The sequence below is a fragment of the Corythoichthys intestinalis genome, chromosome 13 (genome assembly GCF_030265065.1).
Source record: "Corythoichthys intestinalis isolate RoL2023-P3 chromosome 13, ASM3026506v1, whole genome shotgun sequence".
Taxonomy (NCBI): domain Eukaryota; kingdom Metazoa; phylum Chordata; class Actinopteri; order Syngnathiformes; family Syngnathidae; genus Corythoichthys; species Corythoichthys intestinalis.
In genome coordinates, this window is record NC_080407.1 from 54307735 (window position 1) to 54328949 (window position 21215).

Consider the following 21215-nt stretch of genomic DNA (forward strand, 5'->3'; position numbering starts at 1 on the left):
AGTTCTTAAAAGATAAATGTTAGCACAAGTTATAGAAAATTTATATTAAAATCCCTCTTAATGTTTTCATTTTAATAAAATTTGTCGAATTTTCAATCAAAAAATAAACTAGTAGCCCGCCATTGTTGATGTCAATAATTACACAATGCTCATGGGTTGTCAGGCCCATAAAATCAGTCGCCAAGTGCCAGCAGAGGGCAACAAAACTCCCAAAAACACAAGTAACAAGTTGGCATTGCACTGTGCTGTCATTTTAATCAGTTTGAGCGGGGCATGTGCGTTAATTGCATCAAATATTTTAACGTAATTAATTTTAAAAAATTAGTACCGCCCGTTAACGCGATAATTTTGACAGCCCTAATGATTAAATATTTAGTTCTGGATTGAAACATTCAAGTCTAGTACTTATTATTTAAAAGTAAATATCTAATTTGCTAAATATTGTTGAAAATGTGCAAAAAAAAACATTTTAAACACCCTGCTGCGTTAAATGTGAGAAAATTTTGTCGTAATTTTCAGCATCTGCTGCTTTACAACTGGCGACCCATATCCCACACAGGGAGGTTTTCGGTGCAATTTAACAGCACCTGTCAATGTTCACCGAAACAAAACACACGACATGATTTTTCGTAACAAGAAGCCAAGATTTAATTCAAATCCTGTCAGACAATCTAAAAACAAATCCCCTTAATTCAGCTTTATTATTCGTTCTACAAATGGAATACAAAAAAGGTTGGAGTGGTTTTAATATGACACGCAGGGAACATGGCTTTGACTGTGCACAGTAGTTTTTTTTTGTTTGTTTTTTTGGTGAAATGCAAGACCGTAAAACACCCACTGCCGAGTAAGTTTTTTTTTTTTAGAAATATATATTTATCATATATAAAATACTGTTTTCATTCATAGAAGCCTTACTTTGTACAATACGTGTTTGCGTGTAAGTGAAGGCCACCTGCCAAAAAAGCGGGTTACCAAATGCGCCTCTAATTCAAGGTGTTTCACACAATATACACATGACTCATTACTTACAAAAAAAGGAAGGAAAGGTTAACAGTCAGGTTTGCGGCAGGGTTAGTATCACCACGTGTCGTAGAAAAAAAGAAGAAGAAAAAGTGGTCAAAATCAAAAGCCCCTCGCTGTCAGTCTTACAAAGGAAAGCTCCTAGTCAGTGCATCCGGCATCCGGGATGTCCCCGGGTCAAAGTGCCCGTTGGTTAACGCCGAGAGCTTCGTCCGTTCGTCCGTCCCTCGGACCCCTCCCTCGCCCGCCAGAAAAGAAAAAGTGTAGAAAAGGAAGGACACCAAGGTCACGATGTTAAAAGGGACTTTTCTTCCCAAAGGGGAGGTCGAAGGGAATGCATGTTTGCATCATGGCACCATTTTGGGGAGATCTTTTTTCTGCGTTTGTTTTGAGGTACTTCTTAGGAAAAACAAAGCAAAAAAAAGTTCTTGACGTCAGTTTTTTTTTTTTTTTTTTGAAGCTGTGTTGCACAGTAGCACCGTTGTTTTTACTGGTTGAAGACCGATGGAGTTCCACCGGCGGCCGCCACGCCCGAACGCCGGCGCGTTACGTCCTCTTCATGCAGACCACGCAGCGGCTGACGCGCGTCCGCAGGTTGCCCGCCTTCAGCGTCTCCGACTGGGGCTTGCTGTAAGGGTCGATCGAGGTCATGTTAAATGTCGGAAGGAATTCGACTGGTAAAGATCAATCGGCGTACCTGAACATCTCGCCTTCGTCCACGGTGGCTAGCCAGAAGCTGTAGGAGTTGCCGTAGTAGTTGCACGTCCCCCTGCCGTGGCACTCGATGAAGGGAGCGCTGCGGAACTCCTCCAAACAAGAGCCGGGCGAGGCTAGGGCCTGACCAGATCCCTCGGCGCCGGCACTGGTGTGCTGCAGGAAAGGAAAGAATAAAGGCGCTCAAAAAAATTGCAGGGATTGATTTTCCCATGTGGCATTTTTTTGCCATGTACCAAAATTAATTTTGCCATGTGGCATTTGTGTGCCATGTGGCAAAATTGATTTTGCCATGGAGCATTTTTTTGCCATGTGACATTTTTTTGTCATGTGGCAAAATTGATTTTGCAATGTGGCATTTTTTTGCCATGTGGCAGAATTCCTTTTGACATGTGGCATTTTTGTGGCCATGTGGCATTTTTTTCCATGTGGCAAAATGGATTTGCCATGTGGTATTTGTTTGCCATGTGGCAAAATTCATTTTGCCATGTGGCATTTTATTGCTATGTGGCATTTTTTTCACCACGTGGCAAAATTAATTTTGCCATGTGGCATTTTTTTGCCATGTGGCAAAATTGATTTTGTCATGGAGCATTTTTGCCACGTGGCAAAATTGATTTTTTTGCCATGTGGCTTTTTTGTTGCCATGTGGCAGAATTCATTTTGACATGTGGCATTTTTTTGCCATGTGGCAAAATTGATTTTGACATGCAGCATTTGTTTTCCATGTGGCATTTTTTTGCCATGTGGCAGAATTCATTTTGACGTGGCATTTTTTTGCCATGTGGCAAAATTGATTTTGACATGCAGCATTTTTTTCCATGTGGCATTTGTTTGCCATGTGACATTTTTTGCCATGTGGCAAAATAAATTTAGCCATGGAGCATTTTTTGCCATGTGGCATTGTTTTCGCCATGTGTCATTTATTTTGTTGCCTTTTGGCAAAATTAATTTTGACATGTGGCATTTTTTTTTCCATGTGGCAAAATTAATTTTGCGATGTGGCATTTTATTGCTATGTGGCATTTTTTTCACCATGTGGCAAAATAATTTTGCCATGTGGCATCTTTTTGCCATGTGGCAAAAATGATTTTGCCATGGAGCATTTTTTGCCACGTGACGTTTTCTTGCCACGTGGCAAAATTGATTTTGTCATGAGGCATTTTTTTGCCATGTGACAGAATCCATTTTGCCATGTGGCATTTTTTTGGCATGTGGCATTTTTTGCAATGTGGCATTTTTTTCCATGTGGCAGAATTGATTTTGTCAGGTGGCAAAAAAATGACACATAGCAGAATCAATTTTTTGGGAGTGACATAGTCTGTCGCACCATCATGAAGGAGTAGCCTATCCACAAAGCCTCCCAGTTGGCAGGGCAGTTGGGAATCTGGATGGTTTGACTGTGGACCGCGATCACCATCGCGGGAGCTTCGCACACCGAGCACCTGCGAGTACACAAAGTCAGCGTCGCTCTCCAGGCTGGCGTCCTTACCTTTTACCGCGACCTACCGGCTGATGAAAGGCTTGATGCTCTCGCCGGTAATTGGTGCCATGGACATGGGCATGGGCTCGGGCGTTGACAGCCAGTAGGAGTAATCGTTACGGGAGGCGAAGTTGCACACGTTGTTGATGTTGCAGAACATGAAGGGCATGGTGCTGAAGCGGCGCAGGCAGCTTCCGGCCGTTCCTGGACAACCACAGCCCGGACAATCATACGCGTAGAACAACTTTTAAAGCGAACCACAGATAGAAAGACTTGTAGTTCTTAAAAGATTAACGTTAGTATGAGTTAAAATAATTAGGGCCCGAGCACCAACTGGTAAGAGAGCCCTATTGGAATGCAAAGGATTATTATTATGTTTTCAACGCAAATGAAAATGGCTTTCTTTACACACCGAGGTCTTGCCCGTGCGCCCTTTCGTTGCCCTGCACGTACAGCAGGGAGTAGCCGTCGTATATCAGGTTGGTGCCCACCGGACAGAGGGGTACTTCCTGGATCTGGCTGTGTCGGGTGATGAGGAAGCCGTGCGCTGCCGAGCCCGAGCCCGGAAGGCCGGGCGGGCCCTGCGGACCGTCGGAACCGGGAGGACCAGGATAACCGCGCTGACCTGGGATCAAGCAACGTGATTAGAAAGTAGCAAAATTTCCAATAATTATAAAGAAGCTGGAAGCAGCTGACTTCAACTCACCAGGCTGACCAGCGGGCCCGTTGTCTCCCTTCCTTCCGGGAGGGCCGCTGAAGCCAGGGGGACCCTCTGGACCGGGACCGCCTGCGTCACCTGCCTGACCTGAAAAATAAGAAGGGGGATCCATTTTTTTGTCACTGAGATAAAGAGGTTTCTTTCGCAAATCCAACCTCGACCATGCAACTAACCTGGGAGGCCTTCGCGTCCAGGGGAGCCCGGCTGTCCTCCGGCACCAGGCTGGCCAACGGGACCGGGGGGTCCGCGGTCTCCCTTGAGCACAGTGGTAGGTCCAGAAAAACCAGGCTCACCGACTGGGCCTGGAGTAAAAAATATGACCAAAAATTGATATCTTTCAAATTCCTAGGGGACAACCAAGGGCTAAGGTTTGGTTTCAACTAAAGCCTGAGTTATGCTACTGCGTTGCGGTGATGGCGAAGCAACTACGGCGCCAATGAGCATTCAATATTTCTGCAACGTTGCTCTCTAATTCACCGCCAAGCCACTAGAGGGGTGTGACATTGTGTGCGTAGTGTTTTGGCGGACTCTTGATGACTTCTAGTTTTCTTCCGGTTACACTACTATGCTAAAATGCTAACGGAGATAAAACGCTTGAATGTAGAACTTCAGCTCATCAACATTGAACAACAAATGTTGATCATACAAATGTCGAGGCGCAGGCGATGTAGAGGACTGTTTCGGAGGCGGTTTGTTGATGCCGCCACATTACGAATTGTAGCCTCGGGTGGAAGCCAGTAAACTGTGGCGGCTAGCGACAAACTGGCGTCGAGCACTGTGTCCAGCATTTTGTCCGAGGTCTGCAAAGAATTGTGTACAGTTCTCCGGCCAGGGTTTTTGGAATTGTGCTAGCGCAGTTCCGACGCTTTGGCTGGCGTGATTCTGGCAATCTGGCTAAAAGGTCGGATTCCTTCAAACATAATGCCTAAAAGTTGGTGGGTCCAACCTGGGCATCCTGAAAAGTTGGTAGTTTCATGTCCCTACTGTCCCTACCAACGCACAGCATTCTAACATGAGGAGTTCACACTGAAATTTGCTCACCTGGAGGTCCGACATCTCCCGGGTCACCGGTAAGGCCAGGGCCACCGGGAATTCCTGGGTCTCCCTTCGGTCCTGGTAAAGAATGTGAATGCTCATTTTGGATTTTTCATCAATAGAAAATCAGAGGTGGGTAGAGTAGCCAAAATTTGACTCAAGTAAGAGTAGCGTTACTTCCAAATAATATTACGTTTATTATGATGTTTGATTTTTTTATTCTGTTATTATAATGATACTGTACAATAACCAATTACATAATGACATTAAGCCAAAAAAAATAAAAATAAATAAAAATACAAGAAAAAAATCATTGAATTCCGGCAAAAAGGGAAAAAAGACAGAAATAATACATTTTTTGTCCAAAGAGCATGAGTGCCCTCTAGTGGAAAAAATAGTTCCTAGTTTGAATAGTGAATAGTTCCTTCATAGTCACTATAATGAAATTAAAAGGATCATATCTCCAATTTTCCTTGGTCAATCAGCGCCAAATAAAAACTTGGAGAAAGGTTTAAATCCACGTTTTCAAGTCATGTCGAGGGCAGCACTCTATGTCAAATAGTGCTGAAATGATTAATTGATTAACTCGAGTATTCGATTAGGAAAAAAATATTGTAATGAAATTTTGTTGCTTCAAGTATTCGTTTAATTAAAGTGGCGTTGTACTGGTTTATTTTGAAAGTGTTTGCATCTACTTTTATTAATTAGGGTGGATACACAGCCCTCTGGTCTGCCTCTTTTCACATGGCTGAATCCAACTGCTCCCCGTTAAAACCAACGTAAGCTAAGTTTTTGTTTGAGCTAATGTTTTTTAATGCATTCACAATTTAGTTTATAGGTATATTTAGCCGTTTTTTGTGGGAATGTGTCGGAACCATTTGTTAAGAGCATTGTAAAAAAAAAAAAAAAAAAGGCATTTTATAGCATTTAAGCTAACGGACTTTTTCTATGTAAGTTAGCCAATTATTCTTTTGTTGTACATGGATCCTCATTTAGAAAAAAAAATATATATATACAGTTTGAGGCTCAGCTCAGGTCATTTTAATTTTTCATGTTCCTTATCAGATTACTCGATTATTCGAACTAGTCCATCGATTAATCGACTACTAAAATATTTGATAGCTGCAGCCCTAATGTCAAATACTCTATTTGTTACGGTGCTTTAAAGACGCCACATGATTGAACAGGCTGGCGTGATCATAGAATAGCTAGCTCACGTCTGATTGGTGGAAGGTAGCGGATAAGAGTAGTGTTTTTTCTTAGTATGGCTTAGTAAAACTACTCTTAGAAGTACATTTTTCTCAAAACGTTACTCAAGTAAATGTAATGGAGTACATGTAACGTGTTACTACCCACCTCTGCAGAAAATGTCCTCTTCATTTAAGGAAACGTACCTGGGAATCCGGGAACGCCAGGTAGACCAATGTCACCCTTAGGACCTGGACCGCCAGGAAGACCCGGAGAACCCTAGGAAGGTACAGTTCCAAAAGGCTTTCTATATCATGTAGTGGTGCAACCTTAATCTCAGATTCCCTCCCTCGACTCTTACTGAGAATCCAGGAACACCTGGGTCTCCTTTCTGTCCGGGGAAGCCTGGCTGGCCAGCAGCACCGGGAATGCCTTTCTCGCCCCTGATGCCACCGCTTCCTGGGGCCCCACGAGGACCCTGTGGGCCGGGAACGCCTTCACATACAAAAGATCAGAGGTCATGTGTCACATTGGGATCATTCAAATCACCAATGATGCTCTCTGTTCCTCAGGGTTGCAAAAAAAGGCTTACAAACATGAGCTAAGAAACAAAGGATAAATTCATGACGTCACAAAAACATCAACTCTCCAACCTCAAGTTCAGTACATTAGAAATTCGCTTCATCCAAATGGTCAAAATCATCTAACCTGCTGGACCTAGGCTTCCCAGAATTCCCGGGAAAAGTGGTTGAGGGTTGAAGGCAAAAAAAAAAAAATGGACAGAAGAGGTTTAGACAGAAGCAACAGAAATGCAATCAAAGCTAATCATAATGTTCAAGTCCAATCTAATTTAGCCTCCAATTCTCCAAATCCATCTTGTGCTGCCTCCTGAAGTTCACATCATCAAACGTGTGCTAGATAACAAAATGGTGAAAACGCACGTGTTATCATTCCCCGTTCGATTTGGTTTCATGCGCTAATTCAAGTATTGTTAGTGAGTCAAGGATCTGAGCTTTGGAGGCTTTGAGAAACCAATAGGCTTTACGTTTAACTCTTTTGTTGAAATGGATATGACGTCCAGCGCCATCAAAGTAGCCAATGCGTTAAATACAGCATGAATCCCAAAATTTATACAAATTCAACACTGAGTCAGTGAGTTAGTCACACTGTGTTTCTGTGCAAATACAGGTAGTCCACGGTTTACGAACAAGGTCCGTTCCTCCGCGTAAGTTGGAATCAACCCTTCAAATACATCAAAACAACTTCTAAAAAACCCAAAACATGTCGTCCTCGTCTCCCGCTTATCTGACTCCGGGTCGTGGGGGCAGCAGCCTCAGCAAAGAGGCCCAGACAGCCCTTCCCCAGCCACTTCCACCAGCTTGTCTGGTAGAATCTTAAGGCGTTCCCAGGCCAGCCGAGAGAGATAATCCCTCCAGCGTGTCCTGGGTCGGCCCAGTGGTCTCCTCCCAGTTGGACATGCCTGAAACACCTCCCGAGGGAGGCGTCCAGGGGGCATCCTAACCAGATGTCCAAACCACCTCAACTGGCTCTTCTCGACATGGAGGAGCAGCAGCTCTACTCAGAGTCCCTCCCGGATGACCAAGCCCCTCACCCTATCTCGAAGGCTGAGCCCAGTCACTGTGCGAAGGAAACTCGTTTCAGCCACTTGTATCCGCTATCTTGTTCTTTCTGTCATTACCCAACATTACCTGGCCATAGGTCAGGGTCTGGACGTTGATGGACCAGTAATTACCCGGACCACCTCTGCTCCCTCTTCACCACGACAGACCGGCTAAGCCTGCAAATCTCACGCTCCGACCTATCCTGACTCGTGAACAAGATCCCGAAATACTTGAACTCCTCCACCTGGGGCAGGAACTCACCCTTGACCTGGAGCGCGCAATCCTTCCTTTTCCGGCTGAGAACCATGGCCCCAGACTTGGAGGTGCTGATTCTCATCCCAGCCACTTCACATTTGGCTGTGAACTGTCCCAGCAGGAGCTGGAGGTCGCTGTGTGATGGAGCCAGAAGGACCACATCATCTGCAAAAAGCTGAGATGAGATCCTTCCACCACCCGGCTGAACCTATAAATTCTGTCCATGAAAGTCACGAACAGAACCGGTGACAAAGAGCAGCCTTGGTGGAGTCCAACCCTCACCTTGAACAGGTCCGACTTCTTGCCAGCCACACGGACCAGATTCATACTCCTGTGGTAGAAAGACTGGATGGCCCCTAGCAAAGGGCCATTCACCCCATACTCCCGGAGTACTTCCAACAGCGTACCCCTGGGGATAAGGTCATAAGCCTTCTCCGAAATCCACAAAACACATGTGGACTGAAATGGCAAACTCCCATGCCCCCTCAAACACCCTTGCAAGGGTCTGTAGTTCCACGGCCAAGACGAAAACCACATTGTTCCTCCTCGATCTGAGGTTCAACTATTGACCGGACCCTCCTTTCCAGTACCCTGGCGTAGACGTTCCCAGGGAGGCTGAGGAGTTTGATCCCCCGATAGTTGGAACGCACCCTCGGGTTGCCTTTCTTAAAGATAGGGACCTCCGGTTTGCCATTCCAAAGGCACTGTCCCCGATGACCATGCAATGTTGCACAGGCACGTCAACCAAGACAGCCCGGCAACATCCAAAGCCTTGAGATACCCAGGGCGGACTTCATCAACTCCCGCAGCTCTGCCGCTACCTCGGCAACTTCTACCCCAGGGAATGACCCGACCAACCCCAGGTCCTTCGGCTCTGTTTCCGCCATAGAACGCGTGTTGGTGGGATTAGGGAGGTCCTCAAAGTACTCCTTTCACCGCCCGACAATGTCCTCGGTTGAAGTCAGTAGCTCCCCGCCCCCACTGTTGCCTTCCCCTCTTGAGGCGCTAGACGGTTTGCCAGTACCTTTTTGGAGCTGCTAAAAAAACATGTATTATACGTCAAAGTACTGTCCTCGTAACCCGGGGACTACCTATATTACCAAATGGATAGTATGTGATTCTTAGTGAAATATGTATTTGATCAAAGTGACAGTGACATGGTGTACTATTCCCCCTGCAAACTGTCTTCGAAGGTGCTTACTTGTTCAGGATGCATGACTGTTATCATCAGTGTGCATTGTGCATGAAAAAAGAGAGTCATTAGCAAGGATGACAATGACAAAATGCACTGATTTGCTAACTTCTGGTAGATCACAAGGTGGAGTGAAGTGCTACGGTGACTGTGAGGAGGAGCGTGCAGAAAGAGTTCCGACACCGTCGATCTGACCTGATGGACCTGTAGGCGGGCGTCATCACCGGGAGGTAGGAGGCCACGCCCGGGAAATGGAAGTCAAATGTCACAGCGAAAACAAAACACCCCAAAAAAGCATTTGTCGTCCTTCGCATAACAGTTCATTTGCAGTGCAGTTCAGACAAAATCCATGCACTCTCTGATGATTGATTGGTGGAACAAAACGAGTACAGTACAGCATAGCCAGACAAACACTCAGCTCCACTCTTGGTTGCAAAGAACAGAATTTATCACACCAATTTTTGAATTGAGGTTAGATGTTGTGTTTGTCTTCGTCTAGTTTTTGTTGACGAAAACTCAAGACTAATTTCGTCTAGTATTAGTCAACGATTAATAAAAGTGTTTTCGTCTGTAAAATGAAAAAAAAAAAATATATATATATATATATACCCACCAGGACCCCACGAACGGTATGTAAAAAAAGTTGTCTGATAGTTTAAGACGCTTGCCTTTAGCAATAGCCTCATGCTAACGTGAAGGCTATGCTAACGCTACGAGTTACATTTAGTGTGTAATGATCACTCAGCACAGAGTTTAAGAGGACGCTCGCCATTAGCAATAGCCTGATGCTAACGTGAACGCTATGCTAATGCTACGAGTTACATTTAGTGTGTAATGATCACTCAGCACAGAGGTTTTAAAAAGACCCTCGCCGTCAGCAATAGCCTGACACTAACGCGAACGTGTATGCTATGCTAACGCTACGAGTTACATTTAGTGTGTGATGATCACTCAGCAGAGAGGTTTTAAGACGTTCGCCGTTAGCTATGGCTGATGCTAACGCGAACGTGAATGCTATGCAAATGCTACGAGTTACATTTAGTGTGTGAGGATCACAACACAAACCTTTAAAGGTTTATAGGTATATTTAGCCGTTATTTGTGGGTTTATGTGTTTGAATGATTTGCTAAGAGCATTGTAGCATAAAAAAATTAGCATTTTATAGCTTTAAGCTAGCAGACGTTTGCTATGCAAGTTAGGTAATAGTTCTCTTGTTGTACTTAGATCCTCATATATTATTATTTTTTTGGAGGCTAAGCTCAGATATTAAGTTCCTTATCAGATTACTTGATTATTCGAAGTAGTTCATCAATTAATCAACTACTAAAATAATCGATAGCTGCAGACCTACTTGGGAGACCAAAACATAATGAGATGGATGCCAGTTGTCGTCTGACGAGACGAGAACGAGATAAAAATTCGCCATAGTTTCCGTCATAAGTTCACAATGTGTGATATTTGCTTACTGTATGTGTAGTTAGCACGTATCTTAGCAGTGTTTGGTCGTGTCACTCATGTGACGTGCTGTGCCTCCCCCTGACCCACACACTGGCTTAAGCGTGTGCCCATTCCAGGCTCGTTTTGTGAAACGTGTCAGGTGCTGCTTGGTAAGTTTTGTTTTCTTATCCTGGCTATGTCGTGTTGCTTTAGCCTTTAAAGGTCTGTGCTAAGTGATCATGACATACTAAACTAACGTGGAGCATTAGCATAGCGTTCACGTTAGCGTTTAGCGCGGTGACCCGGTGAGTGTGTTCGTTCATGGTGTCTAGGTGAGTTTAATTAATTGCAAATAATGTGCTTTTCATCCAAAGGACTAAGCCAAAACTGGGAAAAACAACACTGCGGGAGAGGTCAATGTCTGGCTAAGCTGGATTCAACAACAAAAGAAAAGAGGCCAGAAGATCACAACTTTACAAAAGTGCACAAGTGATGGACATAAGTGATGGTAACCCGTGCTTCAACACCTACGCATTTCATTTGTGATGACATCAATGGTGAATTCGTGCAAGTCAATCCAAAACAGCATTCAGATTTAAAGTGACATTTGGTGATTGGCATCAGGTTGCTGCCTGGTTTACTCAGACTTACGTACAACCCATATTTAACAATGGTTTGTGAAGAATTTCACCAGAAACCAGACAGCAACTGCAGGCAGTACACGTGATACATATATGTTTCTTACCTGCTCTTCCTGGTGGCCCAGGAGGTCCTTGAATTCCTTTGGGACCCTGTAGACCAAGACCCGGAGTTCCAGGAGGGCCAATAGGGCCCGGAGAGCCTGGAGAGCCAGGGAAGCCACTCTCTCCTTTTTGACCAGGGAAACCAGAACTGCCAGGAGGACCAGGGAGGCCAGGTTCTCCCTTGGCACCTTTTAAATACAACCATAGTGGGCGGACTGATGTTACTTCACATGTGCCTTTGCACGTATGTTTGGGGTAACATACCCGGGAATCCTGGAAGTCCAGGGGATCCTGGTTCACCAGACCCTGGAATCCCTGCAATGTCAAAATATAACATTTTCCCCACTTTGTTCTTGAAAAATTGTTTCAGTTTTAAAGGTATTTTTTCACACATTTTTACCTGGTTCGCCTTTGATGCCAGCTGGTCCTGGGATGCCATCCCGACCCGCTTGACCCTTCTCTCCTGGAAATCCAGGTGATCCTGGTCGGCCAGGCTCTCCCGGCCTACCAGGAGCCCCAGTGAGGCCAGGGCCTCCGGGCCCACCGTCCAACCCCTTTGGACCAGGAATACCGGGAGGCCCTGATGAAAGGAACCAGTAAAGAACATTTCATCAGGGTGAGAACGGCGGGATTCACGGATCAAACGGTTACAGTTGAAATGCACAAAGCTCAGTAGCTTACCTTGGAACCCTGTAGGACCTAGATCACCTTTGGCCCCTGGTCCTCCAGGTAAACCTGGCAGACCTGGTAATCCTGGAGTCCCTTTAGGCCCTGGACTTCCAGGGAAACCTGATTGGCCAGGATCTCCCTACAAGAGATGTCAGTTTAGTTTCGTATCTTCCAGCGTTTCAGGTTTTCCTTTTGTGGTCTTCTTGTTCAAATCTACCTTGATTCCAGGTGGTCCAGGTGGTCCAATCCCAGCAGAACCTGGCTCACCTTTGGCTCCCGGGAAACCAGGGGCTCCGGGCTGTCCCGGAGAGCCGGGTAGACCTGGCTGACCCGGCAAACCCTTCTGCCCTGAAGGTCCTGTAAAAATCATGAACACATGCGATATAAACAGCTTGTTAGAGGTTAAAGGTCTTACAGTCGGAAAGGTGTTCAAACTCGACCTGGGAATCCCATTTCTCCCATGCTGCCTTTTAGTCCAGGAGCTCCGGGACCGCCAGGCCCTCCTGGAATTCCAGGATCTCCCTTTGGTCCTGTGTACAACAGCAACTGAAAGTTAGACATCTGTTGATCCACATCATGCTCCACTTTCTATTCAGAGTACAGATGCCATACCTGATGGTCCAGGAAGTCCAGGCCGTCCATCTGATCCTGGAAGTCCAGGGTCACCAGTGACACCGGGGATGCCCTTCTGACCAGGAAATCCTGGTGCCCCTGTAGAATGTTGCGTATGACAATCACTCTTAAAGCTCTAGTTCTATGTAAAGGCACGTAAGTGTGCTAAAAGTCATGCCTGGTAGTCCTGCTTCCCCTTTTTCTCCTCTTGCGACAATATCCGGTGGACTGTATCCAGGTGGTCCTCGTTCCCCAACATTGCCTTTTTCTCCTTTGGCTCCGGGAGAGCCAGGAACACCATCCCTACCAGGGAATCCAGATTCACCTGACAACATTAAAAAAAAGTATGTCAATGTTTTAGAAAGTGCCATGCGATGCATATCCAACAATATTTAAAGTGGGCAAAGGTGAATACCTTTCTGTCCGGGACCACCGGGTGCCCCAGGGCCGCCAGGTTCTCCAGGTGTTCCGGGAGATCCAATAGGACCCATATCACCTTTGGCACCTAAAACCAAGAGAAAAATAGCAGCTCACCAAAGGCCACCAACGGCAACCATAGAAACGTGAATATATGACTATTAATGACAAACTTTTCAACAATTTTTCTGGGAGTCATTCAACAAATGAATTACTCAACATCAAGAAATTTAGCTTGTGACATATAAATTCAAATGTTCAGTTTTCTTTACCCGGCAGGCCTGGAACGCCATCTCGTCCAGGGCCTCCAGGGGGTCCTGGGGTTCCAATTGGTCCAGGGGAACCAGGAAAACCAGGACTTCCTCTGTCCCCTGGCAAGCCTGGAATATCCAAACCGGGTGGCCCAGGGTCTCCCTTTGCTCCATTTACTCCAGGGAATCCTGTTTGAGTGGTGAAACGGGATTACTGTTTTTCTTGTGTAAAATCTTCAAGATGTAGTAGAGCTCTCAAATGTTCCTTACCAGGTGTGCCCATTGGGCCTGGGAGTCCAGGGGCACCTGGAGGCCCACGTGAGCCTGGCGTTGGTGGTCCCGGTGGGCCACGAGGTCCAGGGATACCAGATGTTCCCGGTTCACCTGGAAAAATAGGACAACAGAGGAACAATGTCAGCTTGGTGTGTTTATTTTTTTTTTTCTTTTTTTAGAAGCCATAAGATGGCAATATTCAAATACCTTTAGGCCCTGGTCCACCATCAAATCCAGATCTTCCTGGTGACCCAGGGCTTCCAGGGAAACCGGAGTCTCCCTTGGGTCCGGTTAAACCTTTAGCTCCAGGTACACCTGGAGATCCAGGAGGACCTGGGAGTCCGAAGCCAGGTTCACCCTGTCGAAATGTACACGCACAAAAAAACGCAACTAAACAAATTGCACTTTAACATTTATACTGACAGTAAATTAGTTAAAAGTCTCGACTTACTTTTGCGCCAGGGAATCCAGGTTGGCCCGGAAGGCCGTCTACTCCAGGTCTACCCGGTCCACCCGGAGCTCCTGGTTGCCCAGGTATACCGGGGAATCCTTGAAGGCAAGAAAATGTGATTGCAGTTAGTTTGGATGTGCACAAAGAACATCTTCAATTGCGTTTGCACCTTTAGATCCAGGAGGTCCTGGGAGTCCAATTCCAGGCAATCCAGGGTCACCCTTTGCTCCTGGTACTCCAGGGAAGCCCGGCTGACCAGGCTGACCTGGGTTTCCTGAGATCAGAGAGGAAATGTCATAAAACGAGAAAATTCATTGTTTTTGAAATGTACTGTAGCTGTGCTGCTGCAATGAAGATCCCGTACCTGGTGCCCCAGGAAGTCCTGGCTCACCATCCAGACCTCTGGGTCCTGGTTGCCCTTTTTCTGCTACTGTCAAGCCTGGCTCCCCTTTGGCACCTGAAAATGACATATGGCAACCCTCGTTATAACTTTCCAACGATAAATCTTACAGACAAGCAAAGCAATCAAAGAGCCTTCATACCAGGTATACCAGGGGCTCCTGGCCTTCCTGAGACACCCTGGACCCCCTTTTCTCCTGGGGATCCAGCAGGCCCAAAGCCGGGGGGTCCTGGTGGGCCCCGATCTCCCGCGATTCCAGGAGGACCTGGATCACCAGGGCTCCCTCTTTCTCCCCTGTCCCGAATAGATCCCTATCAGAGGCAACAAAATAAATGGTTAGTGGACAACCTTCGGGTAAAATTATCGGAGTCACTGTACAATTAAATCATCGTAACCTACAGGAGCTCCTTTGGGGCCCGGAAGACCAGGCTGTCCATCCCGACCTGGACGTCCATCTAGACCTGGAAGACCAGGCGCTCCAGGGAATCCTGTGTCACCCTTCTCTCCCCTCACACCAGGGCCAGTGATGGCTTCACCGGGATCTCCTTTCTCTCCTGGGAATCCTGGAGGACCTTGAGGACCAGGAATGCCCTGTGGGACAGAAAACAATTAGACATCGACTACAGAAATACTGGCGTAAAAATAGTGAATATTTTTCTTACAGGTGGTCCATTTGAGCCAGGTGATCCAGGGAAGCCTCTATCTCCTTTGCTACCCGGAGAACCTGGATTTCCTGAACACATCAGTGAGATATTTTTGGTACTCCAAACCTTCTCAAGATTCTTTTTTTTTTAATTTTACCAGAGTGTTAGTTATCATGTTACCTGGGTATCCAGGTTGTCCTGCAGGCCCTGGAGGTCCACGGATGCCAGTAGTGCCACTAAAGCAGTTGACACAGGTGTCGCCCTTTTCACCTGAAACGGTAACAGACCATGGATTGATCCCTAACTATAAATCGCAATAGTACACCAAAGCAACATCTTTAAGGACTCTGACCTTTCTGGCCTGCCTCTCCCGGGAAACCCCTCTCTCCCGATAGGCCGGGACGCCCGGGAGTGCCAGGGAGGCAGCCTTCTCCACCAGTGGAAATGCCTTTTGGTCCAGAGGCCCCTGGTGGTCCTGGCAACCCAGGAGGTCCGGGGCGCCCCGGAGGGCCTGGAAGAGATAGCCCCGGACTGCCGATGTCTCCTTTTTGACCTCTCTCTCCCGGGAAGCCCGGAGAGCCTGGTGACCCGCCGCCACCGCCACCTGGAAATCCCGGCTGTCCTGGAGGTCCTGTTACACCTAGAGAAGGTCAAACAGTTTTTTTTAAAAACTCCCCTTAATTTTACTTCACTCCAAACAAATTGGTTCTCCGCTGACCTGGTAGTCCTCTTTCTCCTTTGATCCCGGGTGATCCAGGGAAACCAGGTTCACCTTTTGGTCCAACCTGCGCTCCTGTCGACCCACTAATGACCTGGTGAGACAAAGAGCATCAAGTCAAATCCAGTTACAGTCATGTGAAAAAATTGGGACACCCCATGAAATATTCAGATCAATGTCTGATCTTGTTTTTCTTTATCACTGGAAAAGAAAGTGATTTAATTGCAGGTAAACAACAAAAATTCTGAGGAAAAAAGTTAGGACACCCTACAACCTAATAGCTAGTGTTATACCATTTGGCTGAACTAACTTGATTGAGACGCTTTTTGTAGCCATCTACCAGTCTTTGACATCGGTCGTAAGAATGTTTGCCCCACTGCTCAACGCAGAATACTTTCAACAGTGAGATGTTCGAGGGGTTTCTTGCATGTACAGCCCGTTTCAAGTCACCCCACAGCATCTCAATGGGATTAAGATCTGGGCTTTGACTCGACCATTCCAGGACTCTCCATTTCCTTTTCAGCCAGTCCTTGGTGGATTTACTGGTATGTTTTGGGTCATTGTCCTGTTGCAGTGTGCAGTTTCGCTTGAATTTTTTCCACAGATGATCTCACATGTTCCTCAAGCACCCTCTGATACAAAATAGAATTCATGGTGTATTCTATGATGGTGAGCTGGCCAGGTCCTGTTGCAGCAAAGCATCCCCAAACCATGACACTTCCACCTCCATGCTTCACAGTTGGTATGAGGCTCTTTTCCAAGAATTCTCTATTGGGTTTACACCAAACATGTCCACTGTTTTGGTGTCCAAATAATTCCATTTTATATTCATCTGTCCAAAGAACATTATTCCAGAAGTTCTGGTCTTTGTCTGCATTCACTCTGGCAAACTTCAATCTGGCATTCATGTTCTTCTGGTAGAGAAAAGGTTTCCTCCTTGCACACCTCCCATGAATGTTAAATTTGTGTAGTCTCTTTCTGATTGTAGAGGCATGAACTTTTACATCAACAGTAGCAAGAGCCTGCCCTTTAGGGTTTTTGGAACTTGTTTTAGCATCTTGCGGTCTGCTCTCGGGGTAAACTTGCTTGGATGGCCAGACCTGTGCATGTTGGCATTTCATTTGAATGTCCTCCACTTGTAGACTATTTTCCGGACAGTGGAATGGCGGATTTGATGTTCTTTTGAGATCTTTTGAAATCCCTTACCAGACTCATAAGCGTCTTCAATCTTCTTTCTGAAGGCCTCAGACAGCTCCTTTGAACTCACCATGGTGTTTTCTCTCACTTCAACAGTCAGTCACTGTTAAAAGTATTCTGCGTTGAAGAGTGGGGCAAACTATCTTCAGACCGATTTCAAAGATAGGGTAGATGACTACAAATCACTTTCTTTTCCAGAGATAAAGAAAAACAAGATCAGACATTGGTATGTTAAGATTTCTTAATAAAGAACTAAATATTTAATGGGGTGTCCTAATTATTTCATGACGACCAAATTGGATTTCAATACACACCAGTCCCGGAGCACCTGGGAATCCACGTTCACCTTTCATACCCTTCAAATGAAAAACAACAAAATGAATATCGAATCACCATCCCATGTCATCAAGGACATTTCCAATGAAACATACTCTCTCCCCGTCCCTGCCCGGGGAACCTGGCAGGCCTGGTTCTCCTTTGAGACCCTGAGAAAAGACGGGATTCAAAGCAATTCTTAGCAGTCTGTCATTTCATGTATTGACTAAGTGGACTCACAAGGAACCCCGGTGGACCTGGGTCACCATCTTTGCCTGGTTTTCCCTGTTACCGGAAAAAAATAGGAGGGAAATCAAACTGGAGAACCTGACATAAATCTACCCTGAATATATTTGGTCTCGAAAACTCACGCGTTTGCCTGCCTCTCCTGGTTCTCCCTTTTCTCCCTTCTGGCCGCCAGGAGTACCCTGAAACCACCAATCAAACACAAACACTGTCTGCTTCTGGGGGACCCAAATGCCATGGTTCAACTCGTCGAACACTTACAGGAGGACCTGGGTAGCCGGGATCACCAGGTAGGCCTGGAAGTCCGCGGTCACCCTTTCAGTAGACAAGTGCAAAAGACTGATGAGTCTCTGAAGTAGACTCTTGACACATAAGGTATGTGCAGCCTACAAATTTAGGGTTCTTCTCTTTCATTGTCATTTGTCTTACCTTGTCTCCTCTCTGAATCTCAATCTCAGTCGGCCTCTTCTGTTCCCCGACGTTTCCCGGTGGCCCGGCGGGTCCCGGTAAACCCGGCTCACCCTTTGCGCAAATTTGATTCAAATTAGTTGAAAGAAGGAAAAGTTGAAAAACCGCAGAGGTTTGGACAGTACCTTCTCTCCTTTGGGTCCCTGGAAGTTCAGTCCCATGTTTCCCTGTTTCAGCAAAGAAAGATGGATTACCATGACCATTCTTCTTTCAATAACATGGCATGAATTATTAATCCGAAGATCATGGAAGTCAAAGGAAAGGAGCTCACCTTAGGTCCAGGAGGACCAGGAGGACCCGGTCGACCCTGACACACAACGTAGCAAAAGAATTAGCACTTGTAACGGCTTGAGAGACCAATAGTCGCTTACCTCAAAGCCTCTCGGACCAGGAGGGCCAGAGGGACCTTGGTAACCGGCGGGTCCTGGAGGACCCTGGGATATTTTCGAGCAGGAAGAAAATATTAGTCAAATACTGAGTGTTTTATTCTTCTCTATTAATTGTATTAAAGAGACTGTGACTCACAGGAACGCCTGGCAGTCCAGGAAAGCCCACAGCTCCTTTCTCGCCAAAACGATTGGTAGAGATCACGTCACCGGGATCGCCCTGTGAAGCAGAATGGACGCTTTTCAAGGGTAAAGTTGCTTTTCATTTTGCCTATGGCAAAACATTTCAAAGCACTCACCTTCTGTCCAGGAAGACCAGGTGGACCCTGTGGAAGAAGATGATTAGATCGTGCCTGACTGTGCAACAAAATCAAGTTCTTTGGCGGACTTACCGGCAGTCCAGGCTGCCCTGGGATTCCTCCGGTTCCCGGGAAGCCGATTTCACCCTAGGGAGGAAAGGAAATCCAACATCCAAATATTTCAATCCAGGCTAAACATTTATCTTTTCAACTACTTTTCTCCACGTACTTTTGTCCCATTGCATCCTGGCGTTCCTCTTGGGCCTGGAGCTCCATCCTGCCCAGGTAGACCCTGAAAAACAGGCCTCAGTGAACAAAACAACAATAACATTGAATTACTACAGCGTTGGGTCTAATCGTGACAGCTTACCGGAAGTCCTGGTGTTCCTGGGAATCCAGGCAATCCAGCAGGTCCCTGAATGACGGGATAGTAAGGCTCAGTGACAAGCTAGCTATTTGAGCTCAAACGATTGCTCGAATAATTCGAGTACCTCGATTTTAAAAATCAATCGAAGAGTTTTCTCCGCCTCGTGGAATCGTTTAATTTTGCCAGTTTTGCATGGACTGCTTTTAATGCGGCAGAACGCGCTGACGTCATGTGCGTACAGGAAAAAGACATGAATATAGAGGTACAGAGATCCCTTGTTTTTCATGGTTTATTAGGACCAGAACCATCACATTTACACAGAAAATCTACAAGCCCATGTCTGCAACACCAAATCCCGCAACCAGCTCTTCAGGACAGTCCAGAACAAATGGCGGGACGTCCTGTACTACCACAACACCCGATCACAAAAACAACTAAGTTTGATAGCTTGGCGCATCTCAAGCAGTGGGGCGCGCACAACCTCCCACCTCAATTGCCTCATTAACCATGACCACACGAACTTGACCGCCCAAATCTGCAACAGAAGAAGACCAAAACACACTCCTGCCCACGGCCCTTCCCGCGAGAGCCTTCAAAAAGACTGAATATTTAACTAATCATTGTCATTTTTTTCTCGGGAACCTTTTGTTGACTTGTGATATGGTGACCCTGAGTCTCCTCCTCGCCTGGGTTTGTCGCTGTTTTGCCTTGCTGTTTGATCGCTATTGACTCAGAGTAAATTGTCAACTGGTGTTTCGAAGCCTTTCTCTAGCTTTCATAATAGAGTCAGTACAAGGGGTTAAGACTAAGGTGAACGCACGGAGTTTGGCCTTTTGGCCGGGTTGTGAGACTTTCGCCGGCCCGGGTGGTTCGGCTCGCGTGATTCTGGCAATCTGGCTAAAAGGTCAGATTCCTTCAAACTGAACGCACCGCATGGCTGATGACAGAGAGATAGTGCAGTTGAAATATTACTTTCTCTTTTAACGTCCTCTTGTTGCTGGCGTCAACTGTGCGACAGTTGGCGTGTTGTGTTGCACAAGTTCTGAAATAAATGATTAAAAACCTGACGAAGCTGGCGAGCTCTTTGGCGATGGTACCACAATAATAATTGTCACCTTAACTTATAAAGACTGGCGAACGGAGAAAATTATGACTACTGTCAATGCTAGGCTAACATTCAGGCTTTATTTATTCTGTAAAAACACAGCGCTGTAGAGTGATAAAGGTGTAAAATATAAACATTATAAAGCTAACTGTCAATTTTAGCTCGGTAGTCATTGATGGATAAAACACCTATCATAAATCCTATCAAGACTTACAATTTAGACTTCAACTTAAAACTTAACTAGAACTTCAAAATAGCTTGATACACATGGAAATTCAATTGAAACGTGAGAAAAACACTTAACTTTTAAATGATGTTTGTTATCAAGCGTAATGACATTTTTTTTGGTAAGAAAGAGTTTGTTTGTTTTTATGAGATCTTATTTTTTTTTGAGTGAATGAAGTGAATTTGTTGTTTTTCTAGTTACATCTGAGATGGAATTGTTGGCCGTTTTCAACTATTTACATCTAAAATAAAGACATTGATTGCCTAAAAATGGTTCAATATTAGGTGAAATGTCTTGTTTTCACATGTATATTTATAATTGCTTTTTACCTGTTATATCCGATTACTCGATTAATCGACGGAATTTTCAGTTGAATACTCGATTAGTAAAATATTCGATTGCTGCAGCCCTACTAGCTATAGCGACATAATGGCGATATCTGCTGGGCACAAATGGGAACTACAACTACTCCATTCCCAATTTGCGAAAACTGACAAAATTTACCATAATTTTCGGACTATAAGGCGAACCTGACTATTAGCCGCCACCCACCAAATTGGTCATGAAAACAGCATTTGTTCATCGATAAGTTGAACTGGACTATAAACCGCAGCTGTCCTCAATGTACTGTTAAATGGTGAATGGAGAAAAACACCTGTGACCTTTTTGTGACCCGCACTGGTTCCATCATTGTTAACTGCCTTTGAGAGTGCCTTTAAGAAAAACTAACTTCGTATTAAAGTACAACGAGTCCACATATATAA

The 21215-nt window shown here is 45.6% G+C and overlaps 1 protein-coding gene across 1 annotated transcript in view; it reads right to left on the reverse strand.

The window, feature by feature from the left end:
* Nucleotides 1-545: 545 nt before the first annotated feature.
* Nucleotides 546-21215, reverse strand: part of col4a5 (collagen, type IV, alpha 5 (Alport syndrome)) — a 47009-nt gene continuing 26339 nt past the window's right edge. Inside the window, exons 5-49 of the mRNA XM_057854339.1 lie at nucleotides 19124-19168; nucleotides 18983-19045; nucleotides 18847-18900; nucleotides 18754-18780; nucleotides 18594-18674; nucleotides 18440-18502; nucleotides 18340-18375; nucleotides 18194-18235; nucleotides 18030-18122; nucleotides 17862-17915; nucleotides 17726-17782; nucleotides 17595-17639; nucleotides 17471-17524; nucleotides 17354-17395; nucleotides 15843-15936; nucleotides 15477-15764; nucleotides 15305-15394; nucleotides 15143-15213; nucleotides 14880-15071; nucleotides 14623-14791; nucleotides 14445-14537; nucleotides 14250-14354; nucleotides 14081-14178; nucleotides 13837-13987; nucleotides 13627-13740; nucleotides 13378-13545; nucleotides 13104-13193; nucleotides 12867-13013; nucleotides 12689-12787; nucleotides 12517-12606; nucleotides 12294-12433; nucleotides 12089-12215; nucleotides 11808-11987; nucleotides 11672-11722; nucleotides 11410-11595; nucleotides 6520-6653; nucleotides 6365-6437; nucleotides 4977-5048; nucleotides 4109-4237; nucleotides 3924-4022; nucleotides 3630-3842; nucleotides 3244-3421; nucleotides 3065-3179; nucleotides 1718-1890; nucleotides 546-1648 (exon numbers count right to left, since the gene is read on the reverse strand). Of these exons, the coding sequence (XP_057710322.1) occupies nucleotides 1567-1648; nucleotides 1718-1890; nucleotides 3065-3179; nucleotides 3244-3421; nucleotides 3630-3842; nucleotides 3924-4022; nucleotides 4109-4237; nucleotides 4977-5048; nucleotides 6365-6437; nucleotides 6520-6653; nucleotides 11410-11595; nucleotides 11672-11722; nucleotides 11808-11987; nucleotides 12089-12215; nucleotides 12294-12433; nucleotides 12517-12606; nucleotides 12689-12787; nucleotides 12867-13013; nucleotides 13104-13193; nucleotides 13378-13545; nucleotides 13627-13740; nucleotides 13837-13987; nucleotides 14081-14178; nucleotides 14250-14354; nucleotides 14445-14537; nucleotides 14623-14791; nucleotides 14880-15071; nucleotides 15143-15213; nucleotides 15305-15394; nucleotides 15477-15764; nucleotides 15843-15936; nucleotides 17354-17395; nucleotides 17471-17524; nucleotides 17595-17639; nucleotides 17726-17782; nucleotides 17862-17915; nucleotides 18030-18122; nucleotides 18194-18235; nucleotides 18340-18375; nucleotides 18440-18502; nucleotides 18594-18674; nucleotides 18754-18780; nucleotides 18847-18900; nucleotides 18983-19045; nucleotides 19124-19168 (4767 nt within the window). The 3' untranslated portion in view covers nucleotides 546-1566. The remainder of the gene's footprint in view (nucleotides 1649-1717; nucleotides 1891-3064; nucleotides 3180-3243; nucleotides 3422-3629; nucleotides 3843-3923; nucleotides 4023-4108; nucleotides 4238-4976; nucleotides 5049-6364; nucleotides 6438-6519; nucleotides 6654-11409; nucleotides 11596-11671; nucleotides 11723-11807; nucleotides 11988-12088; nucleotides 12216-12293; nucleotides 12434-12516; nucleotides 12607-12688; nucleotides 12788-12866; nucleotides 13014-13103; nucleotides 13194-13377; nucleotides 13546-13626; nucleotides 13741-13836; nucleotides 13988-14080; nucleotides 14179-14249; nucleotides 14355-14444; nucleotides 14538-14622; nucleotides 14792-14879; nucleotides 15072-15142; nucleotides 15214-15304; nucleotides 15395-15476; nucleotides 15765-15842; nucleotides 15937-17353; nucleotides 17396-17470; nucleotides 17525-17594; nucleotides 17640-17725; nucleotides 17783-17861; nucleotides 17916-18029; nucleotides 18123-18193; nucleotides 18236-18339; nucleotides 18376-18439; nucleotides 18503-18593; nucleotides 18675-18753; nucleotides 18781-18846; nucleotides 18901-18982; nucleotides 19046-19123; nucleotides 19169-21215) is intronic.